Here is a 22,360-nt window from a genome sequence, read left to right as displayed (position 1 = left end):
TGGACCACAAACAGACATCAAAAATCTAGGAACTAGACAGGCAAAAATTTCAAATGTTCAACCAATTGAGGGGGTATGGAGGGGTGCTTATCTTAGCTAAAGAGGAAATTTAGGAACAAATATTGTTTTTGATGGTGTCCCTGAAAGAGTTGCTTAATTTATTCAGAATATAATGGCAAGGAAGCTCACTCAATTTCCTTATTTATTTCACCAAATAGATTTTTTTTTCTTTGAAGAGATTTAACATAAAGTTTTCTTCTGGAGATTGAAGATAATGTTCTTTGAAATTATTTCAAAGCAAAAAAAAAAAAAAAAAAAAGAAATTATTTCAAAGCATCAAGGCCAAGAGGATATCATTAGATTTATGTGCCTGGGTGAGTATTTTGATAAAAACTTATTACAATGGAAGGCTCTTTTTTCTCCCTTGGGTTTGATAGGAGATATGATGAAGGAAGCAATATTTAAAAACAGTAGTAATGCATCACTAAAAAATAAAAAGAGGAAAAAAACCCACGTCATGGTGTTCTCTGCAGAAACAATTACTCTGTTTATACTTTTCCAGATTCTTTTATTTCCCCCCCATAAATACACTGATATTGTCTGATTTTAACTTTATATTAATTCCATATGTAATGCTAAGGGGACTAATTAATGACTTTCCATTGCTATGTGTGGGAAAGAATTCTACTCTAATCTAACAGGTTTGGAAGTAAATTTCTGCTTTCTTCCCAAAAAATTCACATTGGTGGTAGCTAGAGCATTTCTTACAAAACCTAATAAGCAATAAATTTTTTTTTTTATTTAAGCAATAAATTTTAACAAACTCGTCCCCCCTTAGATTTTCTGTTTCACGAGATCAACCAAATCATTTGCAATGGAGCAGTAATGAACTGAACCAGCTATGCCCAGAGAAAGAACTTTGGGAGATAACTAAAAACCATTACATTGAATTCCCAATTCCTATATTTATGCCCACCTGCATTTTTGATTTCCTTCACAAGCTAATTGTACAATATTTCAGAGTCTGATTCTTTTTATACAGCAAAATAATGTTTTGGTCGGGTATACTTATTGTGTATGTAATTTATATTTTAATGTATTTAACATCTACTGGTCATCCTGCCATCTAGGGAGGGGGGGGGGTAAGAGGTGAAAAATTGGAACAAGAGGTTTGGCGATTGTTAATGCTGTAGTTACCCATGTATATATCCTGTAAATAAAAGGCTATTAAATGAAAAAAAATAACAATAATTTATATTTTAATATATTTAACATCTACTGGTCATCCTGCCATCTAGGGAGGGGTGGGGGTAAGAGGTGAAAATTGGAACAAGAGGTTTGGCAATTGTTAATGCTGTAAAGTTACCCATGCATATATCCTGTAAATAAAAGGCTATTAAATGAAAAATAATAATAATAATTTATATTTTAATATATTTAACATCTACTGGTCATCCTGCCATCTAGGGGAGGGGGTGGGGGGTAAGAGGTGAAAAATTGGAACAAGAGGTTTGGCGATTGTTAACGCTGTAAAGTTACCCATGCATATAACCTGTAAATAAAAGGCTATTAAATTAAAAAAAAAATTTCTGTTTCAGTCTTCATTTTTTCCTCCTCTTCTTCATCCTCCTTTTTCTTCTTCCTCTCCTTCTCTTTCTCTCTCTTTTTGTCTCTGTCTCTCTTTCCCTCCCTTTCTTTCTGTTTTTCTCACATACTCATACACACGCTTTTTTTTTTTTTTAAACTTTTTTTATTTTAATTTTTTTTGTGAATGGCACTATAGTGAAATTGATTAAGTACTTTCAAAAGGTGAAAAACATCTGTGGCTCAGAGGTATAAAATAAAATCTAGGCTTGGGTGCATATTGGGCAGATAAAGAAGAGTTTTAGCATCATAGAGAGAGAGAGAGAAAAAAAAAGCTTTCTTAGTAACTCATCAAATATAAGAGCTTACTTATAAACTCATCAATCTTTTAAGAAATCAAACCTACTATGCCGCGTGTATCTATACAAATTCTTTGCTCTACAAAATATCAGAAAATCAAACACAGCCAACAATTTAGAATTCAGAAAATAAACTCAAGAACACGTTTATTTTGTTATAGTTACGGCCAAGGTAGAACAATCATAAAAAACACAAATTACTAAAAGGAACGAAACATAACTTTTCCAGGATAACTTGCGCTAATAGAAAGACACAAATTAAAATTTCAGAAGCTCATCCTTCCGAAAGAATATTTGACGCGTCTCAAAGTGGACACCGCCGGGAGGGGAAGACTAGACGTCAGAACCTTGTATTCCAATCCCAGTCCAGTTGGGTGGCTTTGGGAAAAGTCATTTTCCCTCAAGCCTCCGTTTTCAGGCAGGTGACTAAATGATAGCAAAGACGTCTTTTCTAGTTTTACAGCCGTCTGATTTTCTAATGCCTCATTTGTAAGCCCTGTTAACGGATTCTAAGAAGAGGCAGAAACTTCTAAAAAAGCACCGTTCACCCTGGTGGAGGTGCACACAAGTACTCGGATATTCTCCTACGTGAGAATGTATTTAGAATTTGACTACAAAGAGAAATATTTTGATAAAGCTATCGGGCTAGCTAAAAAAATACCACGTTATCTAATTTATATTTTAATATATTTTAACATCTACTGGTCATCCTGCCATTTAGGGGAGGGGGTGGGGGGTAAGAGGTGAAAAATTGGAACAAGAGGTTTGGCAATTGTTAATGCTGTAAAGTTACCTATGTATATATCCTGTAAATAAAAGGCTATTAAAAAAAAAATAAAAAAATAAAAAAATACCACGTGGTGTGATTTTTTTTTTTTTTTTTAGTCCAAATGGTCAGTCAGTCACAGACTGGACGCCGATATTCCTACTCTGCAATGACGAAGTTAGAATGGACTTTATCTTCCTGGGAGTTTCTACCAATGCAGACCATATATGTTCATTTTCTCGCCCCACCTGGCATCATCCCATAAATTAGCAAGCGATATTTGCCGGCAGTGGAAAGTACGAGAGGCTAGATATGTGTCTAGAAAACGCATTACTGAATTAGCTCAATTATAGCGCTACGTGCTTACGCAGTGTGACGCATTGGGGAGGACTTCCTGTGTTAGTGGTTATTGTTTAAGGAAGGGTCAGTCAGAGGGTTAGAAAAAAAAAAAAAAAAAAAAAGATGAGGAAGTTCCTTTGGAGACGGGAAAAAAGTTACGACAGGCAAGAGTTGTTTGATACTAGAGAAAAGACTGGTATAAGTGCTGGTGCCATATTCCTTTAGTTTAAAAAAAAAACACAACCTGTTCAGCATTTGAGGTAATAAGTTAAGCACCAAAATTGACTCTCTTTGGCCACAAGGTCACGTGTTGTGGTTGCTTCCGCCGACTTCCGGGGGGAAAGGTTAAAGGTTCTTCATGCAGACCTGGCAGCGGCTGATGTGAGTTCGGATGAGCCCGGCCTTCAGGGTGTCTGCCGATGGGGAGGCCTGGAAGTTCTGCTCGGGAATGGTGGTAAGCCAAAAGCTGTACTTGTTGGCGAAGTAGTGGCAGGTGCCTCGGCCGCCGTTGCATTCGATAAAAGGCGTGGCCCGGAAGTCCTCCAGACAGCTTCCGGGAGACACCAGCGACTGTCCGCCGCCCTCGTCCCCCGCGGCTGTGTGCTGTAAGAAGGGGACACGAAAACCAAAGGTAGAAATAAAAATGAGGTTTTTAGAATGGGACGTGGGGGGCTTGTTAAAGTTGGAAAGAAACTCGGGGCCAGTTAGCGTTATTTTAGAATTTAAATTGGCTCCTTAGAATTGATAATTTTCTTTCTTTCTTTTCTTTTTTTTTTTTTTTTTACAATTTTTTTATTTTTTTTATTTAATAGCCTTTTATTTACCGGATATATGCATGGGTAACTTTACAGCATTAACAATTGTCAAACCTCTTGTTCCAATTTTTCACCTCTTACCCCCTCCCCACCCCCTCCCCCAGATGGCAGGATGACCAGTAGATGTTAAATATATTAAAATATAAATTAGATACACAATAAGTATACGTGACCAAACCGTTGTTTTGCTGTACAAAAAAAAATCAGACTCTGAAATATTGTACAATTAGCTTGTGAAGGAAATCAAAAATGCAGGTGGGCATAAATATAGGGATTGGGAATTCAATGTAATGGTTTTTAGTCATCTCCCAGAGTTCTTAGAATTGATAATTTTCAATGAGCATTTCGTACCCCAGAAATCGATAAATACAAATATTTTTGTTTTGTTTATTACTTAGATTTTGGAAAACAATGAATGAAAGTGTTGATACAGATGAGATTTAAAAGTTGGTAGAGTTGTGAGCTGATCCAACCATTTTGAAGAGCAATTTGGAATTATGTCTAAAAGGCCATAAAGCTATTCATATGTTTTGACCTAGAAATTACAAAAGAAATTAAAAAAAAAAAAAAAAAAAAAAAGGAAAAAACGACAAACTCACACATATACATATTTATAGCAGTTTTTTTTTGGAGGGGGGAAGGGGTGGAAATTGAGAGGATGCCTATCAAGGGGATGTCTGAACAAACTATGGTATATGGATGTGATGGGATACTATTGTGCTCTAAGGAGTAAGGGGAGGGAATGGGGGGATGTGGGAATCCTAGTGTCAACTCAACTTGAAACAAGGTGATAACTCAAGGGTGATGTCAGAATCCTGGTGTTAATTCAATAGAATTGATACAGCGCTTAGTGGTTCACACCTTAGAGCCAATCCTTACAAGGTGATAAGTTGCTAATACTGATAGAACAATGCTTGTGTTCACACCTTTAGAGAGCTCATAAGTATCTAAGTACTCAATGGAGTTCACACGTTTGGGAGAATTCAGGGTTTAGAAACACCAAATTCACACCTCCCTTAGGGCCAGAGAGCACTCTGGGAGATAACCCAGAAATCCCTCTCCCTCCAGAAGGCGGAGTTAACCTTTGGGAGATCATATATAACAGGAAGCTCTTAGAGCTTGAGGTAGTTACTTGAAAGAGTTTTTCTTTGGGAGCTCAAGAGAGTTACTTGAGGGAGTTTCTTGGAGAGTTTTCTTGTGAACATCGACTGGGGTGGGAGACGGAGCACTCTGGAAGAAAGCCTACAAGCCCTATCTTCGAGACAAGAGATTCATTGCATCTTCTACCTTGGTGCTGGCTGGAGGCTAAAGAAAGCAGAGGCAGAAGCCAAGGACAAAGCTGTAAGAGCTCAAGCAGAGAGATAGGTCTCTGGGCTAACCGGGTTATATTGAAGGACACAATAAAAGATCTGAACTTTTATCACCTGGCTGCGATTTTGGAGTAATTATTTATTTCAACTGAGACTAAGGCTGCCTCCAGAAAACCTTCACAGGGGAAGGGAGGGAAAAATTTGGAACACAAGATTTTATAAGGGTCAATATCCATGCGTATATTTTGAAAATAAAAAGCTGTAATAAAAATGTATAAAATTTTTAAAAAAAGATAATTACCCCCCCCCCCCAATGATGAGCAGGATAATTTCAGAAAAACATGAAAAATTTACATGAAATGATGCAAAGTGAATTGAACAAAACCAGTAATAGCAATATTATATTATGATCAGCTCTGAATCACAATTATTCCCACAATACAATGATCCAAGACAATTCTGAAGGACTTATGATAAAACATGTTATCTGCCCTCAGAAATAGAACCAATAGAGTCTCAATGCAGATCAAAGCATACTAATTTTCCTGTTATTTTTTAACTTTTCTTTCGCAATATAGCTAATATAGAATTATATTTTGCATGACTGAACATGTATGGTCTATATCAAATTTCTTGCTTTTTGAAAGAGGGGGAAAGCTGAGAGGAAGAGAATTTGGAACTCAAAAAAAATAAACATCAAAAATTGGTTTTTATAAATGTAAACATCTAATTGGGAAAAAATGTGTGTGTGTGTGTGTGTATATATATATATATATATATATATATACACACACACACATATACATATATATATATACACACACACATATACATATATATATATAATACATATACATATATATATATATATATATATATATATATATATATATATATAATATATATATATAAACTTTGAAAAAGTGTATTTTGTAAATGCTTTTCCCTCAAAGAGCTGGTCATTAAACATTTACTAGCATATTTCTGTCTAAAAGGAACAGTGGAAATTATGTTATCCTGGTCACTTAATTTCTTTTCCCAAGCAAATACCTTGGACAGGGTCAAATTTTGAATCTCAAAACTCATCACAATAGCTATCATTAGTGTTGGTAAAGCAAGCTGGGAATTATAAAAAAAATTTTCAGAATATGGAATGTGAAAATTTTGGTCACATGGTTTAGATATTAACTCCTATGCTGTGATATTCTCTGAGACTCTTAATGCTTAGTGCCTTTCCTCTCTAAATTATTACAATTTATGTTGGATATAGCTTGTACATAATAATTTGACTGTTGTCCCCCTTCATTAGATTGTGAGCTCCCTAGGGGCAGGGACTATATTTTGCCTTTTTTTGTATCCTCCAGCACTTAGCATGTTGCCTGGCACAAAGGAGGTACTAACAAATACTCCTTGACTATCTAGAAAAATCCTAACTAAATTTGAAAAAGGCAGACATTTGTAGGCAAAAGCATGATGCTAGATATAAATAATAAAATGAAATAAATACTCAACATCCAAATACTGTTTAGTATTCCTTAATTTCATCATCAAAGGATCACAGAGACACTGGAAATCATTTAGTGTTGTGATTCTTAGCCTACCAGGAAGCCAATGGATAGATTTGATGAGATTCTTGAATTTTGATGGGAAAAACTGATATCTTTATTTCCAGATAATTGGTTTTCTTTGTAATGCTGTGTGTTTTTTTATGCATTTAAAAACAAAATTTTACTGTTGTGCTATAAGAAATGAAGGGGATATTTCAGAAAAATATAGGAAGACTTATATATAGGTGAAGTGAGCAGAACCAGAAGATTGTATACATAACAGCAATACTGTAATGATGATCAACTGTGAAAGATTTAGCAATTCCATTACTGTTCTGTAAGAAATGACCAACAGGATGATTTCAGAAAGGCCTGGAGAGACTTACATGAACTGATGCTGAGTGAAATGAGCAGGACCAGGAGATCATTATATACTTCAACAACAATACTATATGATGACCAGTTCTGATGGACCAGGCCATCCTCAGCAACGAGATCAACCAAATCATTTCTAATGGAGCAGTAATGAACTGAACTAGCTATGCCCAGAAAAAGAACTCTGGGAGATGACTAAAAACCATTACATTGAATTCCCAATCCCTATATTTATGCCCACCTGCATTTTTGAATTCCTTCACAAGCTAATTGTACAATATTTCAGAGTCTGATTCTTTTTGTACAGCAAAATAACGTTTTGGTCATGTATACTTTGTGTATCTAATTTATATTTTAATATATTTAACATCTACTGGTCATCCTGCCATCTAGGGGAGGGGGTGGGGGGGTAAGAGGTGAAAAATTGGAACAAGAGGTTTGGCAATTGTTAATGCTGTAAAGTTACCCATGTATATATCCTGTAAATAAAAGGCTATTAAATAAAAAAAAAAAAGAAAGATTTAGCAATTCCAATTGATATGATGATCCAAGAGAACCATAATCAAAAATGCTATCCACCTCTACAAAGAAAATTGATAAATTGAGTACAGATTGAAACATGCTTTCACTTTATTTTCTTGGCAATGTGGTTAATATGGAAATGTTTTGTATCACTTCATATGTATAATTGATATATTGCTTGCCTTCTCATTGGATAGAGTGAGAATTAAGAAAAAATTTAAAAATAATTGCTAAACTGAAAAATAAATTGAAATAAAAAATAAAAACATTATTCTGTGAAGGGGTCATAAGTTTTGTCATAAACCCAAGAAGTTCATGACACAGAAAGATTAAACAGTCCTTTAATTTAACATTTTACAATGAAAAGCTGATGGCCAGAGAAGTTAGGTGATATTAACCTCAAGCATTCTGAATCTATTATAAGCTCCTTGAAAAGCAGAAACTATCTTTTGTCTCTTTTTGTATCCCCAGTGCTTAAAAGAGTTTCTGGCACATACATTGTAAGTGCTTATATTATTGATTGATTAAGTGCTTTATTGATTAAACATTTTATTGGTTAATACAAGTTTAGGAAAATGATACCCCTTGTTTAATAACACAATTTAAAAAAAGTGGAAGTTGTTGATAATAGCTATTATTAATAATTCAAAATGTATTTACATTTTAATATTCAGATTAATGAAATATAAAACAATTTTAGGTGTTTCATTGGGGAAAAAAGCTTAAAATGATAAAATTCAGTGTTAGCAAGACAGTTGGAAAACAGGTTTTCTATTATGTTTTTGGTAGAATCAAATCAATGCTATATTTTCTAGAAACTTCTGGCAATACAGCAAGAATTATAAAAGCACACCATACTAAAGGAGCCTTACTTACCTTTTTACAGAGGAGATGGATTCTAGGATCAGAATGCTGTGTAAATGTCAGATTTTTTAGCTAGTTTTGCTGAGTTGTTTTGTCATGTGCATAATAATAATAGACTAATAGCCTTCTAAAATTTATTTCTAAGAGTTTATGTATAAAACCTTCATTCCTTTGGAACAAGGACAGTAGATGCAAATCTGCTCATTCCAGAATAACAATCCATGTCAAAAGGATGTAATAAAGATTATAGAAATTTTGTAAAGTACCATGAATCTCAGAGGAAAGAAGGGTCTAGAGTCTAGAGTAAGTTTCGATATTATAACTTCACAAACTGACTTCTTCCAGTTGAATTCAAGTATATTATGGGTAGAGTAGCCTAATCGTAATAATAGCTAACATTTAAATGGGGTTTATAAAATATCTGATAGATAATACATTTATTGCCTCACTTGATTTTCTGTAAAAGCTTGAAATGACTTGATTAGCTTGGAAGTCTTGGGGCTATTTCTGTTTCCCAAATGTAACTTTATAAAAAGCTTTGCTTTGCTATATTACTTTTTTTCAATCAACAAGCATTAAAAAGTTTCCTCCCTGAATTTAATGAATTAATTTTCCCTGTGAATTTAATTAATACCAAAAAACAAAAAAAAAAAAGAGAGCGAGAGAGAACATTTCCATACATAAAGTAGAACAGGAAAAGAGAATTATATTTCACAAAACTCACTTTTAAAAAAGTAGATAAAAAGTTCAGTGTTACTTTCAAAGCTATCCTCCTTTCAGCAAGCATTTATTAAATTCCTAGTATATGCCAGTCACTGTACTAAATGGTGGAGATAAAAAAAAAATGCCTGTCCTCAAAATTTATTGTCTCTTGATTTCATTTACATGACAAGACACATTTTATAGCCACCAACTTTGGAGGCTATAGATACTAGGTTCTAGTCACCTGGAAGCAAAGTAAAATGTTCTTTTGTTTGCTGAACAGCATGAAATTGGGAAGCCCCCCACTGCAGGATTGTTAGCTTTCTTGGAAAAGCTGAATGGGCCTAATGCCCACTAAAGTGAGAGCTCTTAACCCTTCTTGTGTCATGGAACTCTTTTCAATGTAGTGTTTTAAAGTGCACACAATATATAGAATTACAAAATGAATCAATTATTTTGAAATAAAGACTTTTTTTCTCATCTAAATTTATGGACCGCCTGAAATTTATTCATGATTCTCTTGGGAGTTCATAGATCCAAGGGTACTAAGCCCTAGAATAAGGCAAAGTAGAACACTTGTATCTTAGTTACCGCATGATGGGCAATGTATATAAGTGGAGTTTCTTCACATCCCCTCTGGAATATGGATGAGCTAATACTTGGGAGAGTGGTGGTCCTCCTTAAATTCCTGCTACTGGATTCCCCTAGAGGTGCAGACCCCATTAAGGCACCTAAGTGGTACCTGAGTAATGGATTTAAATATAGCTAAAAGTCATCAAGGATTTTGTTCCTATTTCCTTGTATAATGAAGGGGATTTGGAGTCAGAGAGACTGGATTCAAATTCTGCTTCTACTCCCACAAGACAGTTAAGTGAGTAAGTCTCTGAACTTGAATTCCATTCCACTGGTTAGTCGGTAACTGTCTAGCTAAGCAGTGTTTTCAGGGCCATTTGCCTCTGCTGTATCTTCCCTTTGTGGGTTCATCTCTGGTTGTTATCAGTTTATTATGCCAACAGTCATTAGTATGCAACAATAAACTGTATTTTGGTCAAGGACAGAAAAGATCACGGGGTAGTTACTGTACAGACAAAACCACTGAGAGTTTTAGTTTTTAAGACCCTACCACAAAGACACACACACAAAGACAGCAAACAGAAAGCTCAATTTATCTACTTGGAAAGTTGACAGAGAATTTATCTGGAGTTCTGGGAAGTTTAGGAATTCCAGACCTCATATACCATGTAGCTGTCCCCTACCTCAGCATGTTATCAGAGGACTTTGCTATCTCTGTCATATCTTATCACTCATGCAAGTTTGTGGAAAAGAACACTCAGACCAGCTTGCAATTTTGGGATGTGTAAGCAGAAGATTAAATGTGCAAATCCTATTAATCTGTTCTAATGACATTAATTTGAAATGTAATTGCTAATGAGAAAAGGGGCTGCTCTGACCTTTCTTAGGATAATATGTAATTAGTTTTTCAGAAGGGAGAAAGCTCATTTGATTTTAAAAGTTTAAAATGGGAATTTAAAAAAAAAAAACTTAACAAAACTTGTTCTTTACCTATTTCAGAGAGGGACTTTGGAGGCTGTCCAAATGAAAGACAAATTGTTTTTGGAATTCCTTGAAGTTAAAATCAAATGATAAGCAACTTCAGAGGCAGAAATTGTGCCTTCTGTTATACAGAGTTTTACATAGTAATTACCCTGAACTGGATTGTATCTATGACATAAGAATATCAAGACTTGGACACTCGTTTTATTTGCTTCCTGAACATATCTGCATTTGGTTGAGAGTCACTTCAAATTTTATGCTCTTTGTTAATATAAAAGATTTGGCATTCTCAAGCAATACTGTTATCAACACTAAGAAATAAAAATGATATTTCTTTTCTTTAATCTGTTTCTCTCCTTAATAATATAATTTTAGGAACAAAAGAAAATTCCATCAGCCTATTCTGTCCCCTTTAAGTAGGATCCAAATGGAACCAGCCAAAGCTGAGGGTTGCCTTTTTGCATCTTACAGTTAAATGTTGGTAAGAATCAAAGGTATGATCTCCTCCTTAGGTAACCTCTTCCAATACTGGGTTTTGCAGGGAAAATAGTGCTAGATTTGGAGTAAAAAAAGGTTGCTTCAAGCCTTCTCTCTCCTTTCCTGTGACAATTAAGTGGGCAAGTCATTAAACTTGTCTGGATCTCATTTTCTACATTTGTTTAACATAAGGGACTTGGATTATGCCTAAGGTCCTGCCAGCTTGAAGTCTTTGAGCTTATATTTACTCCTCACTATTTAAAGCCTAGTAGAGCATATGGATATTTAATTTCTGGTAATTCCTGGTCAGTTCATTCTCCTAGTTCCAAATTTGCTAAGACAGACTAACAGAATCACAGAATATTAGAGCAAGAAGAAACCTTTTGAATTATCTAGTCTAAGTCACGTTTAGAGATGAGAAAACTGAGAAAGGTTTTACCAAAGATTACATTAAATAGGGGAACTCAAAGTCAGATCTGACTCTAAATCCAGTATTTCTACGTGCATACATTTGCATAATCACCAAACATTCAGGCAGTTCTTTTGGGGCTTACCTAAGTCTAAACTTTAAAAGTTGTCTTAAGTAGGTCCTGGTTGTTTTTCTCCTAAACAAGAAAAAAACCTGGAAAAGTACCACATACCATGAGAAAGGAGTAGCCAATCCATAAGCTGCGCCACCCTGCAGGACAGTGGGGGATGGAGACATCTTGGCTGTGGACGGCAATGGCCACGGCAGGGGCTTCGCATACAGAGCAACGGCTGATATAAGGTTTAATTTCGTCTTCTGCCACCGGCATCATAGGCAGTGGTGCAGTTGTTGAGAGCCAGTAGGATTTGTCGTTCCGGCTGGCATAATGGCAGATGTCTCCAGGGTTGCAGTACAGGAAAGGCATGGTGCTGAAACGGGCCAAGCACGAGCCAGCCAGTCCTGCCAAAACAAAGCCAGGCTGAGAGTTCAAACAACCTGCTCTGGGTTGGAAGAAATTCTTCCCAGGCATGACAATACATGGAATCTAGGACTTATTACTTTCCCTTGCTCCAAATTTCAAACATGACTTAGGGGGACATTGCAGTTCTCTCCAAAAAGTATTCACTCTCCTGTCTGCCAATATTCTTTAAATGATAAATTTGTGTATGTTCCACCCCCATCCTTGCTAAAATCTATTCTTCCCTCCCACATCATTCCATTCTCTGGTTTCCTATATCAGTGGGTCTATAAAAATAGTTCTTTGGCAAGTATATGTGAAAACTCTAAACTAGAGAGCAGAGATAGATTATTTTATAAAATGATCCATAATATACCTACTGCAATATTCATTGGATCTGTTGCTTACTTTATAAATGGTCTCAGGGGAAGTGCTTATTTATATGGTTGTTTATCCCCATCCTATTGTTTAGAAAGAATGGACATTATCTGATAAAGAATTAAGGGTGGAGTAAGAAGGAAGATAATTGAGGTCCTTTAGTGAATCAATAAGCACACCCACTATGTATCAGGCACTGGGCTGTGTTAAGGTACCCCTTTGAAAGAAGCTTTTACTGGCACAATGTATGAGACTCATGCTGAGCACATTATACCACTAGGATGATTAACAGCAATCATTGCAATGAAAAATTATTGATCAGCTATTTATTGTTTTACTTTTAACTTTATGTTATTATTTTGAACTACAAATGTTTGTAATTACTCATGATAAGTGACAAGTGATGAAAAGACCTGTTCTCTGCCTTGTCGCCCTTTTAGTGCCAAATAACTGAAGGTCTTTAGAGTACACATTATGGAAACTCTGGAGACTGGATAGGTCCAGACTACTTACCAAGATCTTGGTTGTGTGCTTTTTCCTGGCCTTCAAAGTATAGTAGACTATATCCACTCCAGAGTTTATTCATGCCAACTGGACACATTGGCTCTTGATCAGTCTGACTGTGTTTCACCAGGAGATAACCAATGCTAACACTACGGCCTGGCATTCCAGGTAGCCCAGGACTTCCTGGTCGGCCTGGTTCACCTGGAAACCAAGGAAAAAAAAAATCAATTCATTTGTGTGGCTCTTTGAAGGCAAAGCTATTAAGTTTTGACAAGGGAGCAACAATTATGTCATCTTCTGGAATTCCTGGAGTGTATCACATTCTTTTCTTATGATTTGGATTCACCGCTTACCTTCTTGGCCTACTGGTCCTTGATGACCCATGGGACCTTCATCACCTCTGAATCCTGGAAGGGCTGACATACCACCTCTTCCTTGGGGACCTGGTTTTCCAGGCAGTCCTCGCAAACCTGGATAGTCACCAAGTTTAGTATCAGTAAGAATCAATGGAAAGCAAATAACTATGCTAGGTATGTAATAAGTATGTGAAATCCTCATAGAAATGAATTTTTAAAAGATAAACAGGCAGTCCTCACAAGCCTGGATAGAGTCACCAAGTTTAGTATCAGTAAGAATCAGTGGGAAAACAAATAACTATACTAGGTATGTAATAAATATGTGAAATCCTCATAGAAATGAATTTTTAAAAGATAAACATTTCATCCCTGACTTTTTTCCTGATTCTCCCATAATTAAATTCCAGTTCAGGTTCCTACCTGGATCACCTGGAGGACCTTGGGGACCCATCTCTCCTTGCATTCCAGGGGGCCCTCTCTTTCCATGGGGACCTGCCACCCCAGGTTCTGTAGCAATCCTCAGGGGGACTCCTGGAATCCCAGGAGATCCCATAGCACCAGGAATGCCTGGGAAGGAGGAAAAAGGAAGCAACATATATAAGAAAAATTAGTTATTGATTCAAACCTTAGCCTATGACCATTGGAAGCTGCTAAAAGTAGATCTCAAAGCTGTATCTGGAAAAACATGACCTTTTGAGAGTCAGACAGAAAAGAACTCTCTTTATCTGAGCAAAACTTGGCAAACAGAAAATGTGAACCTTTATCAAATACCATCAGGGCTTTCCTTCACAGGGTGAGAATACAGTATTACTTCACATCAAAGTACCAAATGTGTTATGTTTAAGAATTCACAGTTAAAAGGAAATGGCTTCTTAAGCAATGGATAAGCAAATCTCACTTGGGTTGTTAATCAGATTCCCAGAGGTAATAATAGCATGCTTTTATCTACAACAATTAATTTCAACACTTTCACCTCTGTTTCCTTTTATTTTAAATCAAATCTTCATTAAGTGCCTATGAACTACATATGACTCTAGAGGGAGTACAAACGTGATCTCCTCTCCAGTATTAATATTTGGTCATTTCAAAATTAGGGAGTAGCAAGGCCAACAGCAGATTCTTGGCTAAGACTTCCATATTAGAAGGCCTTCTATAGTCTCCCTCTGTACCACTCACCTTACCATCTAATTCACATTGTATTTGTTCTGTAAATATTTTGCATATGCTTATAAGAGTTTTTGTTGTTTTTCCTCAAAAGAATATTACTTCTTTGAGGTAAGGGATTTTTTTTTTCTTTTGGTTTTTGTATCCCCATTATCTAGCATATTCCCTGGCACACTATAAACATTTAATAAATCTTGTTGAATTGAAATGAGGAACAATTTTCTCCTATGGTTCTGAGAGTAAAATCACATAGAGAATTAGGCCTCAGCTTCCACTTTCAGTGATCCTAGAAAGGTTATTGGTTGTAGCCCTGAAGACACATACTTACCAGGGAATCCTCTATCTCCTTTAGGTCCCTTGGGGCCTCTGTCACCAATACTTCCTGGTATCCCATGGTATCCCATAAGTCCTTGTTGTCCTTTGGGTCCTTCAATAAAAATGGCATATTTATGTTATGTATGTTTGATCTCTTAGTATATCAATCTCAACTCCCATAGCTTATGTTTTCCCATACCAGTGACATATGGTATGGCTATGCTTTTGATCTATCAACCATACCGATTATCTCTCCATGATCCAGAATTCTGAGATTCTTCAGAGGAGCAGAGCCAACATGGTGGAGAAAAACTAGGAAGTTGCCTTGCACTCTCCCCAGTTTCCCTCAGAAACAACATTAAAACAATTAAGTCTCTAAATGGATTCTGGAGCAACAGAACCCACAAAAAAGATGGAAACAATTTTCCAGCTTAAGACAACTTTCACTTGGGTAAAAAGGGAGCAGTGGTGTCTGGGCAAGTCAGGAGGAGGTTTTTAACCAATTTCGCTCTTCTGGACAGTGGTACAGGTGAGCCCTGTGGCCTCCAGCCCCAGTGACTAAGCATGGCCAACCCAGCTTAAGAGGAGGTGGTCAACGTCTGAGGTCCCAGTGCATAAAGCCAGTGACCAGGTCCCTGGTCCGCAATACAAGAAGCTTGGCACAGTAGCCCCTGTGTCTAATAAGCCAAACTCAATGCTAAAAGACATGAAATAGGCTAAAAACGAGCAAGAAACAAAAAAGAGTCCTGACCTATGGAGGCAGGAAAGTACAAAATACAAACTCAGAACAACTGTCAAAATATCTACATATGAAACCTCAAGGGGGAATATGAATTGGTCTCAAGCTCCAAAAGTCTTCTTGGAAGAGCTCAAAAAGGATTTCAAAAATCAAGTAAGAGAGGAGGTAGAAAAAAACTGGAAAAAGATATGAGAGGTATGGAAGAGAGAATACAATTTGGAAAAAGGACAAAAATTGACTGAAGAAAATAATTCCTTAGAAAATATAATTTACCAAGTATGCTTAGAGGAATCACACATGTTTAACTTATATCTGATTGTTTGCAATCTAGGGGAGGGGGAAGGAAGAGAGAGAGAGAGAGAGAGAGGGAGAAAAATTTGGAACACAAGATTTTACAAGGGTGAATGTTGAAAACTATCTTTGCCTGTATTTGGAAAAATAAAATACTATTTAGAAAAAAATATAAAATTGGTTAAATGAAAAAAATCTATTGAACAAACAACTTGAAAAGTAAAATTGGCCAAATGGAAAAGGAGGTACAAAAGTTAATCAAAATTCTATTTGGTTATAACCTCTTGTCCTTCCAGTCCCTCCTTGCCCCATATCTTGTTATTGTTATTGTTGTTATTATTGGTTTTAGTCATAGCTGATGCTTTATGAACCCATTTGGGATTTTCTTGGCAAATATACTGGAGTGGTTCATCATTTCCTTCTACAGTTCTTTATAGATGAGGAAACTGAGGCAAGAAGCATTAAGTGACTTGCCCAGAATCACAAAGCTAGTTAGTGATTAGTTCAGATTTGAACTCATGAAGATGAGACTTCATGATTCCAGTCATGAAGCATTTCAAGCCCAGTGCTCGAACCACTTTGCCAACTAGCTGCTTCATGCCCAAATTTATTTTTTTAATCTCAATGTGACTTCCAGTTACTCTTTTCATCTCTATTTATCTGGCCCATCACCCCTGCTCAGTTCATGTTCTCTATTTTTAATATTAATTGTTCTTTTGACTGATTGCTGCCCATGCTCAGTCTCAAAGTTGGATTACTCCCACCATTTGCCATCTCTGTTCCTGTTCAAAATTTTTCAAAAGCTGCCAGAGGAGGTGATAGAAACATGCCAAATGCCTCTATTACAATTTTTTCTTATGTAGTGTCTCAACTCCACCTTTACTTCTGAATAGCAATCCTTTTACTTGTCACTGAATGACCCTCTATAATATTATCCTCAGTATCTATTCCAGAACTATTTTCTCCTCAAACCTCCCACACCATTTCCTTTCAACAGAGGACTTGGATTTTTACTAAGAATTCTTCTTCAGTTCTACATTACACCTCAAGAATCTTCTCTATTCTATTCCCCAATCCCTTCTCTCCAGGTCTTTGTCTCTTCAACCATTTCTTCTCTCACTCTTTACCTTCAATTTCTCCTTATCTAAGTATATTCTTCCCTGTTCCCTCCAAATATGCCTATTTATTCTTTAAAAAAAAAAAATCCTTCATTTGACATTGCCATCTCTTCAAGATCACTCTTCCTCCTATATCACTCCTTTTCACAACTAATCTCTGAAAAAAGATCTCCTTTATTTCTTGTCTCCACATCCTTCAATTTCCAATCACTTTTCAAACATAGGTAATTTTGTTTTCAAAATCACCATCTGACTGAAACTGCTTTTGTCAAAGTTCACAACGATCTCTTATTCATTTTAAATTCAATTTAGCAACAGAATTAGCTTTTTGTCAGTCTTCATTTTTCTTGACCACTTTTCAGCTTTTAATAACATTGACTATTCTTCCCTGAGCTTCCTTATTTCCTTTGTTTCATGATTTTTCTATCCTCTGCTTCTCTTTATCTATCTGGTTGCTCCTTCTTAGTCTCCTTTGCCCCAATCACAAGTGTCTCCCAATACTGCCATGCTACCTGTCTCCTTCTTCCCTCTCTCAATGCGATCATTAGCTCCTTTGCATTCAAGTCACATCTGTGGGGATAATTCTCAAATGTGTTTAGACCTAATCACTCTCATCAGTTCTGCATCATTATTAACTTGATAGAAAATTTCACATGGATTTCTGATAGGCACCTCAAACTTCTGTCCAAGATAGATTTCATCATTTTCCTCTTTAAACCTGCCATTTCAAAATTCCTTATTTCTTTTTTTTTTTTTTTTTTATTTAATAGCCTTTTATTTACAGGATTTATACATGGGTAACTTTACAGCATTAACAATTGCCAAACCTCTTGTTCCAATTTTTCACCTCTTACCCCCCCCCACCCCCTCCCCTAGATGGCAGGATGACCAGTAGATGTTAAATATATTAAAATATAACTTAGATACCAAAATTCCTTATTTCTTATTGAGAGTACCAATATTCTTTCAGTGTCCCATTTTGGCAATCTCAGAGAAATCCTTGACTTTTCTCTTCCTTACCTCCCATATCCAATCAGTTACCAAACCTTGTCAATCCTATTTCCACAACACTTCATACATCTTTTCCCTTCTCTCCAGCCAGTCCCTAGAACAGGACCTTATGATCTCTCCAGTGGACTATTGTCATAGCCTTCAGGCTGATCTCTTTACTTCTAGTATCTCTCTTCTCTTCAATCCATTCTTGACATTATTACCAAAATAACTGTCATAAAGTATAGGTCTGACTGTTACTTCTTAACCCAAGAATTTCGTGGTTTTCTGTTGCCTTTAAGATTAAATGATAAGTTGAGAGACTTGTATTTTGAGTTCTGCACAATCTGTCTTCCTCCTACCTTTTGAGACATATTTTATATGACTCCTCTATATGTACCTTCCACTCAAGTCAAACAATGTCTCCCATTCCTGTACCATTGTAGACAATCTCTTCTTTCATATTTGGATTGCCTTCTCACCTCACTTCTTCTTAGAGCTCTCATCGTCCTTCAAGGCTTACTTCAGGTATCTCCTCCGATGGGGGCCCTTTCCTAATTCCCTTAGTTGTCAGGGTTTTGTCCCTTTTTATTTACCTGGCATTTGCTTATTTGTGCACATAAATTAGTATACATGAAATGCTCTCCAGAGAGAATGTAAGCTCTTGGAGAGCAAGAACTATTTCCTTTTTGTCACTGTATAGTGTTCAGAGAGGCAGGGTGGCAGGATAGCTAGTCCTACAGTGCGGAGAGTACTGAGTCTAGAGTCAGAAAGACTCATCTTCCTGAGTTCAAATCTAGCGTCATATACTTACACACTTACGTGTGAGCTTGACCAAATTATTTAACCCTGTTTACCTCAGTTTCTTCATTTGTAAAATGAGCTAAAGAAGAAAATGGCAAACCACTCTATTATCTTTGCCAAGAAAACCCTAAATGGGGTCACAAAGAATTGAACGTGACTAAAATGATTGAACAACAATAACAATACTTCTACCTGAGGCTTCATTTAAAAAAAAAGTGTACACATTACAGAGAAGATGCTCACTTATATTGAGAGAGGAAGTTCCTTAACAGTGGTTCACAGTGCCAATAAAATGGTAAAAGTCCAGTTCCTATCTGCTACCCTCAATAGCCAGAATACTGCCTTGACCTTAATCAAAGTATAATAATTATTTGCTAAGTTGAATTAGTGTCTTAATACTCATAATGTTAAATAATTATTACTCCAGTTTAATCTGTCCTCAGTATCTGCTCTTCCCCTCCTTTCCCATTTATGACCAAATCTTATATGTCATCTAGATAAAACATTTACCAATTTTGTGGAAAATTACCTTTTTCTCCTGGGAGTCCATATACTCCAGGTCTGCCCTGGGGTCCGGGATCTCCTGGCCATCCTTTGGGTCCCCTTTCTCCTGTAAATCCTGGACTTCCTACTTCTCCTTTGATTCCAGGGAAAGATGTTGGTCCAGGTGCTCCAGGGGGGCCTCGGTAACCTGCAGACATCAGCATTTAGGCATGAGGAAATATACAAATGATATTCTTTGTTGATTTGGGATATCCAAAAGGTACTCACGATTATAGGAGGACAAAAGACAACTTTGTCAATGATAAATCTTTCATAGGTTGACTACTTTTTGTTACCTAATACATCCCACATCTTGCTGGATAACTGATGTGTGCTCAGGAAATACAGACTAATTTTTAACATGTGTCTAGATAAATCATGATTAGGAAGCCAGATTTATTGTCTACAGTCAATTTCAAAGTTCATGATTTTGGAAGCTTGGTGCAAGGTCTGAAGGAAAGAAATGTCAAGTTTTTTTGTCTTTTTGAGCCACACTTTTTTGACAATGGTTAGAAGACAATGTGAAAATGAAAGATATATGAAACTTTTATATCTTTATCAGGTTGATTAACAATTGCCTAAGAATCTTAAAGCACAAAAACATAATACATAGCTTACCCTGTGGTCCAAATAAACCTGGGGATCCTTTGTCACCTGGTAACCCAGAGATATTGGAAGGTGAAGTGAATCCTGGAAGTCCTTGAGGTCCTGGGCTACCAGATGGGCCTTGTTCCCCTGAGAAGGAAAAAAGTAGAATGTTTTTCTAACATAATAGGGGGGAAAATGACATTATCTGTATTAAGTTCTATGAGTTCTATCTTCATAATATTTCTCTATATCTTCCTTCACTCCATTAATACTCTCATTGCCTTAATTTAGGCATTTATCACTTCTCATTGAGACCATCATATAATTTCATAAATTATTTATTGGCCCTGACAATGCCATTCCTCTCTTCAAAAACCTTCAGTGGCTTCCTATCACTTATAGGATAAAGTACAAACTCTTCATTGAAGGCCATTTCCTAATGTGGCTCTAGTTTATCCTTCCTATTTTGGGCAAATAGATGCCACAATAGGTAGAGCCCTGGGCTTGGAATCAGGAAAACTTATCTTCATGAGGTCAAATCTAGACCCCAGACATACTAGCTGTATAATCCTGCATCACCTAATCCTGTTTGCCTCTGTTTCCTCATCTGTAAAATGAGATGGGGAAGGAAATGGCAAATTACTCCAATATCTTTGCCAAGAAAGCCTTAAATGGAATTATGAACAGACACGGCTGAAAAATGAATGAATGATAATTTTTCTATTGTGAAGGGATGAAAAGAGAAAACACTGGCATAGCACATTAGAATCTATAATTGAAACTATGAATTCTGAATCCTTGAAAAACAATTTGCTATATTTTTCCCTTTTGTCTTTATAACATCTATCAGAAGAATTAAGAGACAGAATTCTTCTCTATCTAGCAAAATTAAGAGATATTCAGAATTAGAAGACTTTTGAAATAAAGTACCAAGGACATGTTTCTGTTCATTCATGTTTAAAGTAGGAAAAAGGAAATACATAATAGGAGAAACATTACAAATATCTATACTTCTTCAATAGTATTAATTACGAACAGTAAGTGGTTAGATTTATTGAACCTAAATATGTTAAATAGCCATCAGGGGCAACTGGATGAAAAATGACATCTATTGAACTTATATAAGTTCTTGGGACAAAGTCAGTCAATTAAAAAATATTTAAACAGCCCTTATTATGGCGTAGGCACTGTGTTAAGCAATTGGAATACAAATACAAAAAAAAAAAAAAAAAAAAAAAAAAAAAAAAGAAAAGAAAGAAAGAACAGTCTTTCCTCAGAGAGCTGATAAAGAAACTAAAACAGATTTTAAACTTCAGAAAATAATGGAAAACTTTTAAACAAGAGGATCTTATGACATCTCTAGACTGGTTGGTACATAATAAATGTTACTTGCTTGTCTTGCTGGCTGACTTTTTTTTTTTAAACAGAATTAACTAACTACAGTTATTAAGGCTCTCTTAATGAGAGTATTTAGCAATTATGAGTCATTTAGTTGGAATTAACAGGAAAACAGGGCCATTTTCTCAAGAATCCTCCCACTCATCTTCATAACTATGGAAATAAGAAAAGTCGGACAATGGATAGTTAGACTACATTAAAAATCCTATGCAATAATTATCAAAAAGGGCCTAGGCATTAATGAAATATCTGACATATTTGTAGTAAGAAGAAACTGAATGTTAAATAGGAATGTAGCATGATAATATGAAATCAAAGAATCTGGGCTGAAATTGAAGCCAACATCTAAGAATTAGCCCTGTGTGATGTTGGGCAAGTTACTAAATGTTCTTGGGCTTCAGTTTCCTCATCTGTAAAATGGGGATTTGAAGTTGGACTAAGAGGCCTCAGAAGTCCCTTTCATCTCTAAATTGGCAATGCTATGAATTGGAGCCAACAAATAAGTCTTTTGTCAAAGATCAAAAACATGGGATGACATTGAAGTTAGTGATAAAATGCCAGAAATGAAGTATGCCAGTGTAAAAGTATGCCAGTTAGTAGAAATCAGATTCACAATACTTTAATAATCTTTTATTGTTGTTTAGTTGTTTTTCAGTCATGTACAACCCTTTGTGGACCCCTTTGGGATTTTCTTGACAAAGACACCAGTTCATTTTATAGAATTAAGGCAAACAAAGTTAAGTTAATTGTTAGGGGTCACACAGCTAGTAAGCATCTGAGGCTATATTTGAATTTAGGAATGTGAATCTTCCTGATTCCAGGCCCAGTACTCAAATCTACTGGTAGAAAACTGGGAAACAGCTAAAAATCATAGAATCTTAGAGTTGAAAAAACCATTAGGGGTCCTCTCATTAAATCCATATCTGAAGCATGTATTTACAACATCTCCAAAAAAGCATCAGCTTGCTGCATTTTAAAAATAGTCAGTGATGGGAAAACCTTAAAACCTAAAGTAGCCCATTTCATTTGGGG

The 22,360-nt window shown here is 36.0% G+C and overlaps 1 protein-coding gene across 2 annotated transcripts in view; it reads right to left on the bottom strand.

Annotated features, from left to right (window-relative positions):
• Positions 1-2,809: 2,809 nt before the first annotated feature.
• COL4A2 (collagen type IV alpha 2 chain) overlaps positions 2,810-22,360 on the bottom strand; it is a 271,485-nt gene continuing 251,934 nt past the window's right edge. For both annotated transcript variants that reach the window (XM_023500485.2, XM_003765734.4), the window contains exons 41-48: positions 19,961-20,077; positions 19,329-19,490; positions 14,871-14,969; positions 13,799-13,945; positions 13,376-13,492; positions 13,032-13,223; positions 11,856-12,142; positions 2,810-3,651 (exon numbers count right to left, since the gene is read on the bottom strand). In XM_023500485.2, coding sequence (XP_023356253.1) covers positions 3,394-3,651; positions 11,856-12,142; positions 13,032-13,223; positions 13,376-13,492; positions 13,799-13,945; positions 14,871-14,969; positions 19,329-19,490; positions 19,961-20,077 — 1,379 coding nt within the window. In that variant the 3' untranslated portion in view covers positions 2,810-3,393. The remainder of the gene's footprint in view (positions 3,652-11,855; positions 12,143-13,031; positions 13,224-13,375; positions 13,493-13,798; positions 13,946-14,870; positions 14,970-19,328; positions 19,491-19,960; positions 20,078-22,360) is intronic.

This window comes from Sarcophilus harrisii, chromosome 3, assembly GCF_902635505.1.
Source record: "Sarcophilus harrisii chromosome 3, mSarHar1.11, whole genome shotgun sequence".
Classification (NCBI taxonomy): domain Eukaryota; kingdom Metazoa; phylum Chordata; class Mammalia; order Dasyuromorphia; family Dasyuridae; genus Sarcophilus; species Sarcophilus harrisii.
This window is presented reverse-complemented; position numbering and strand designations above follow the sequence as displayed.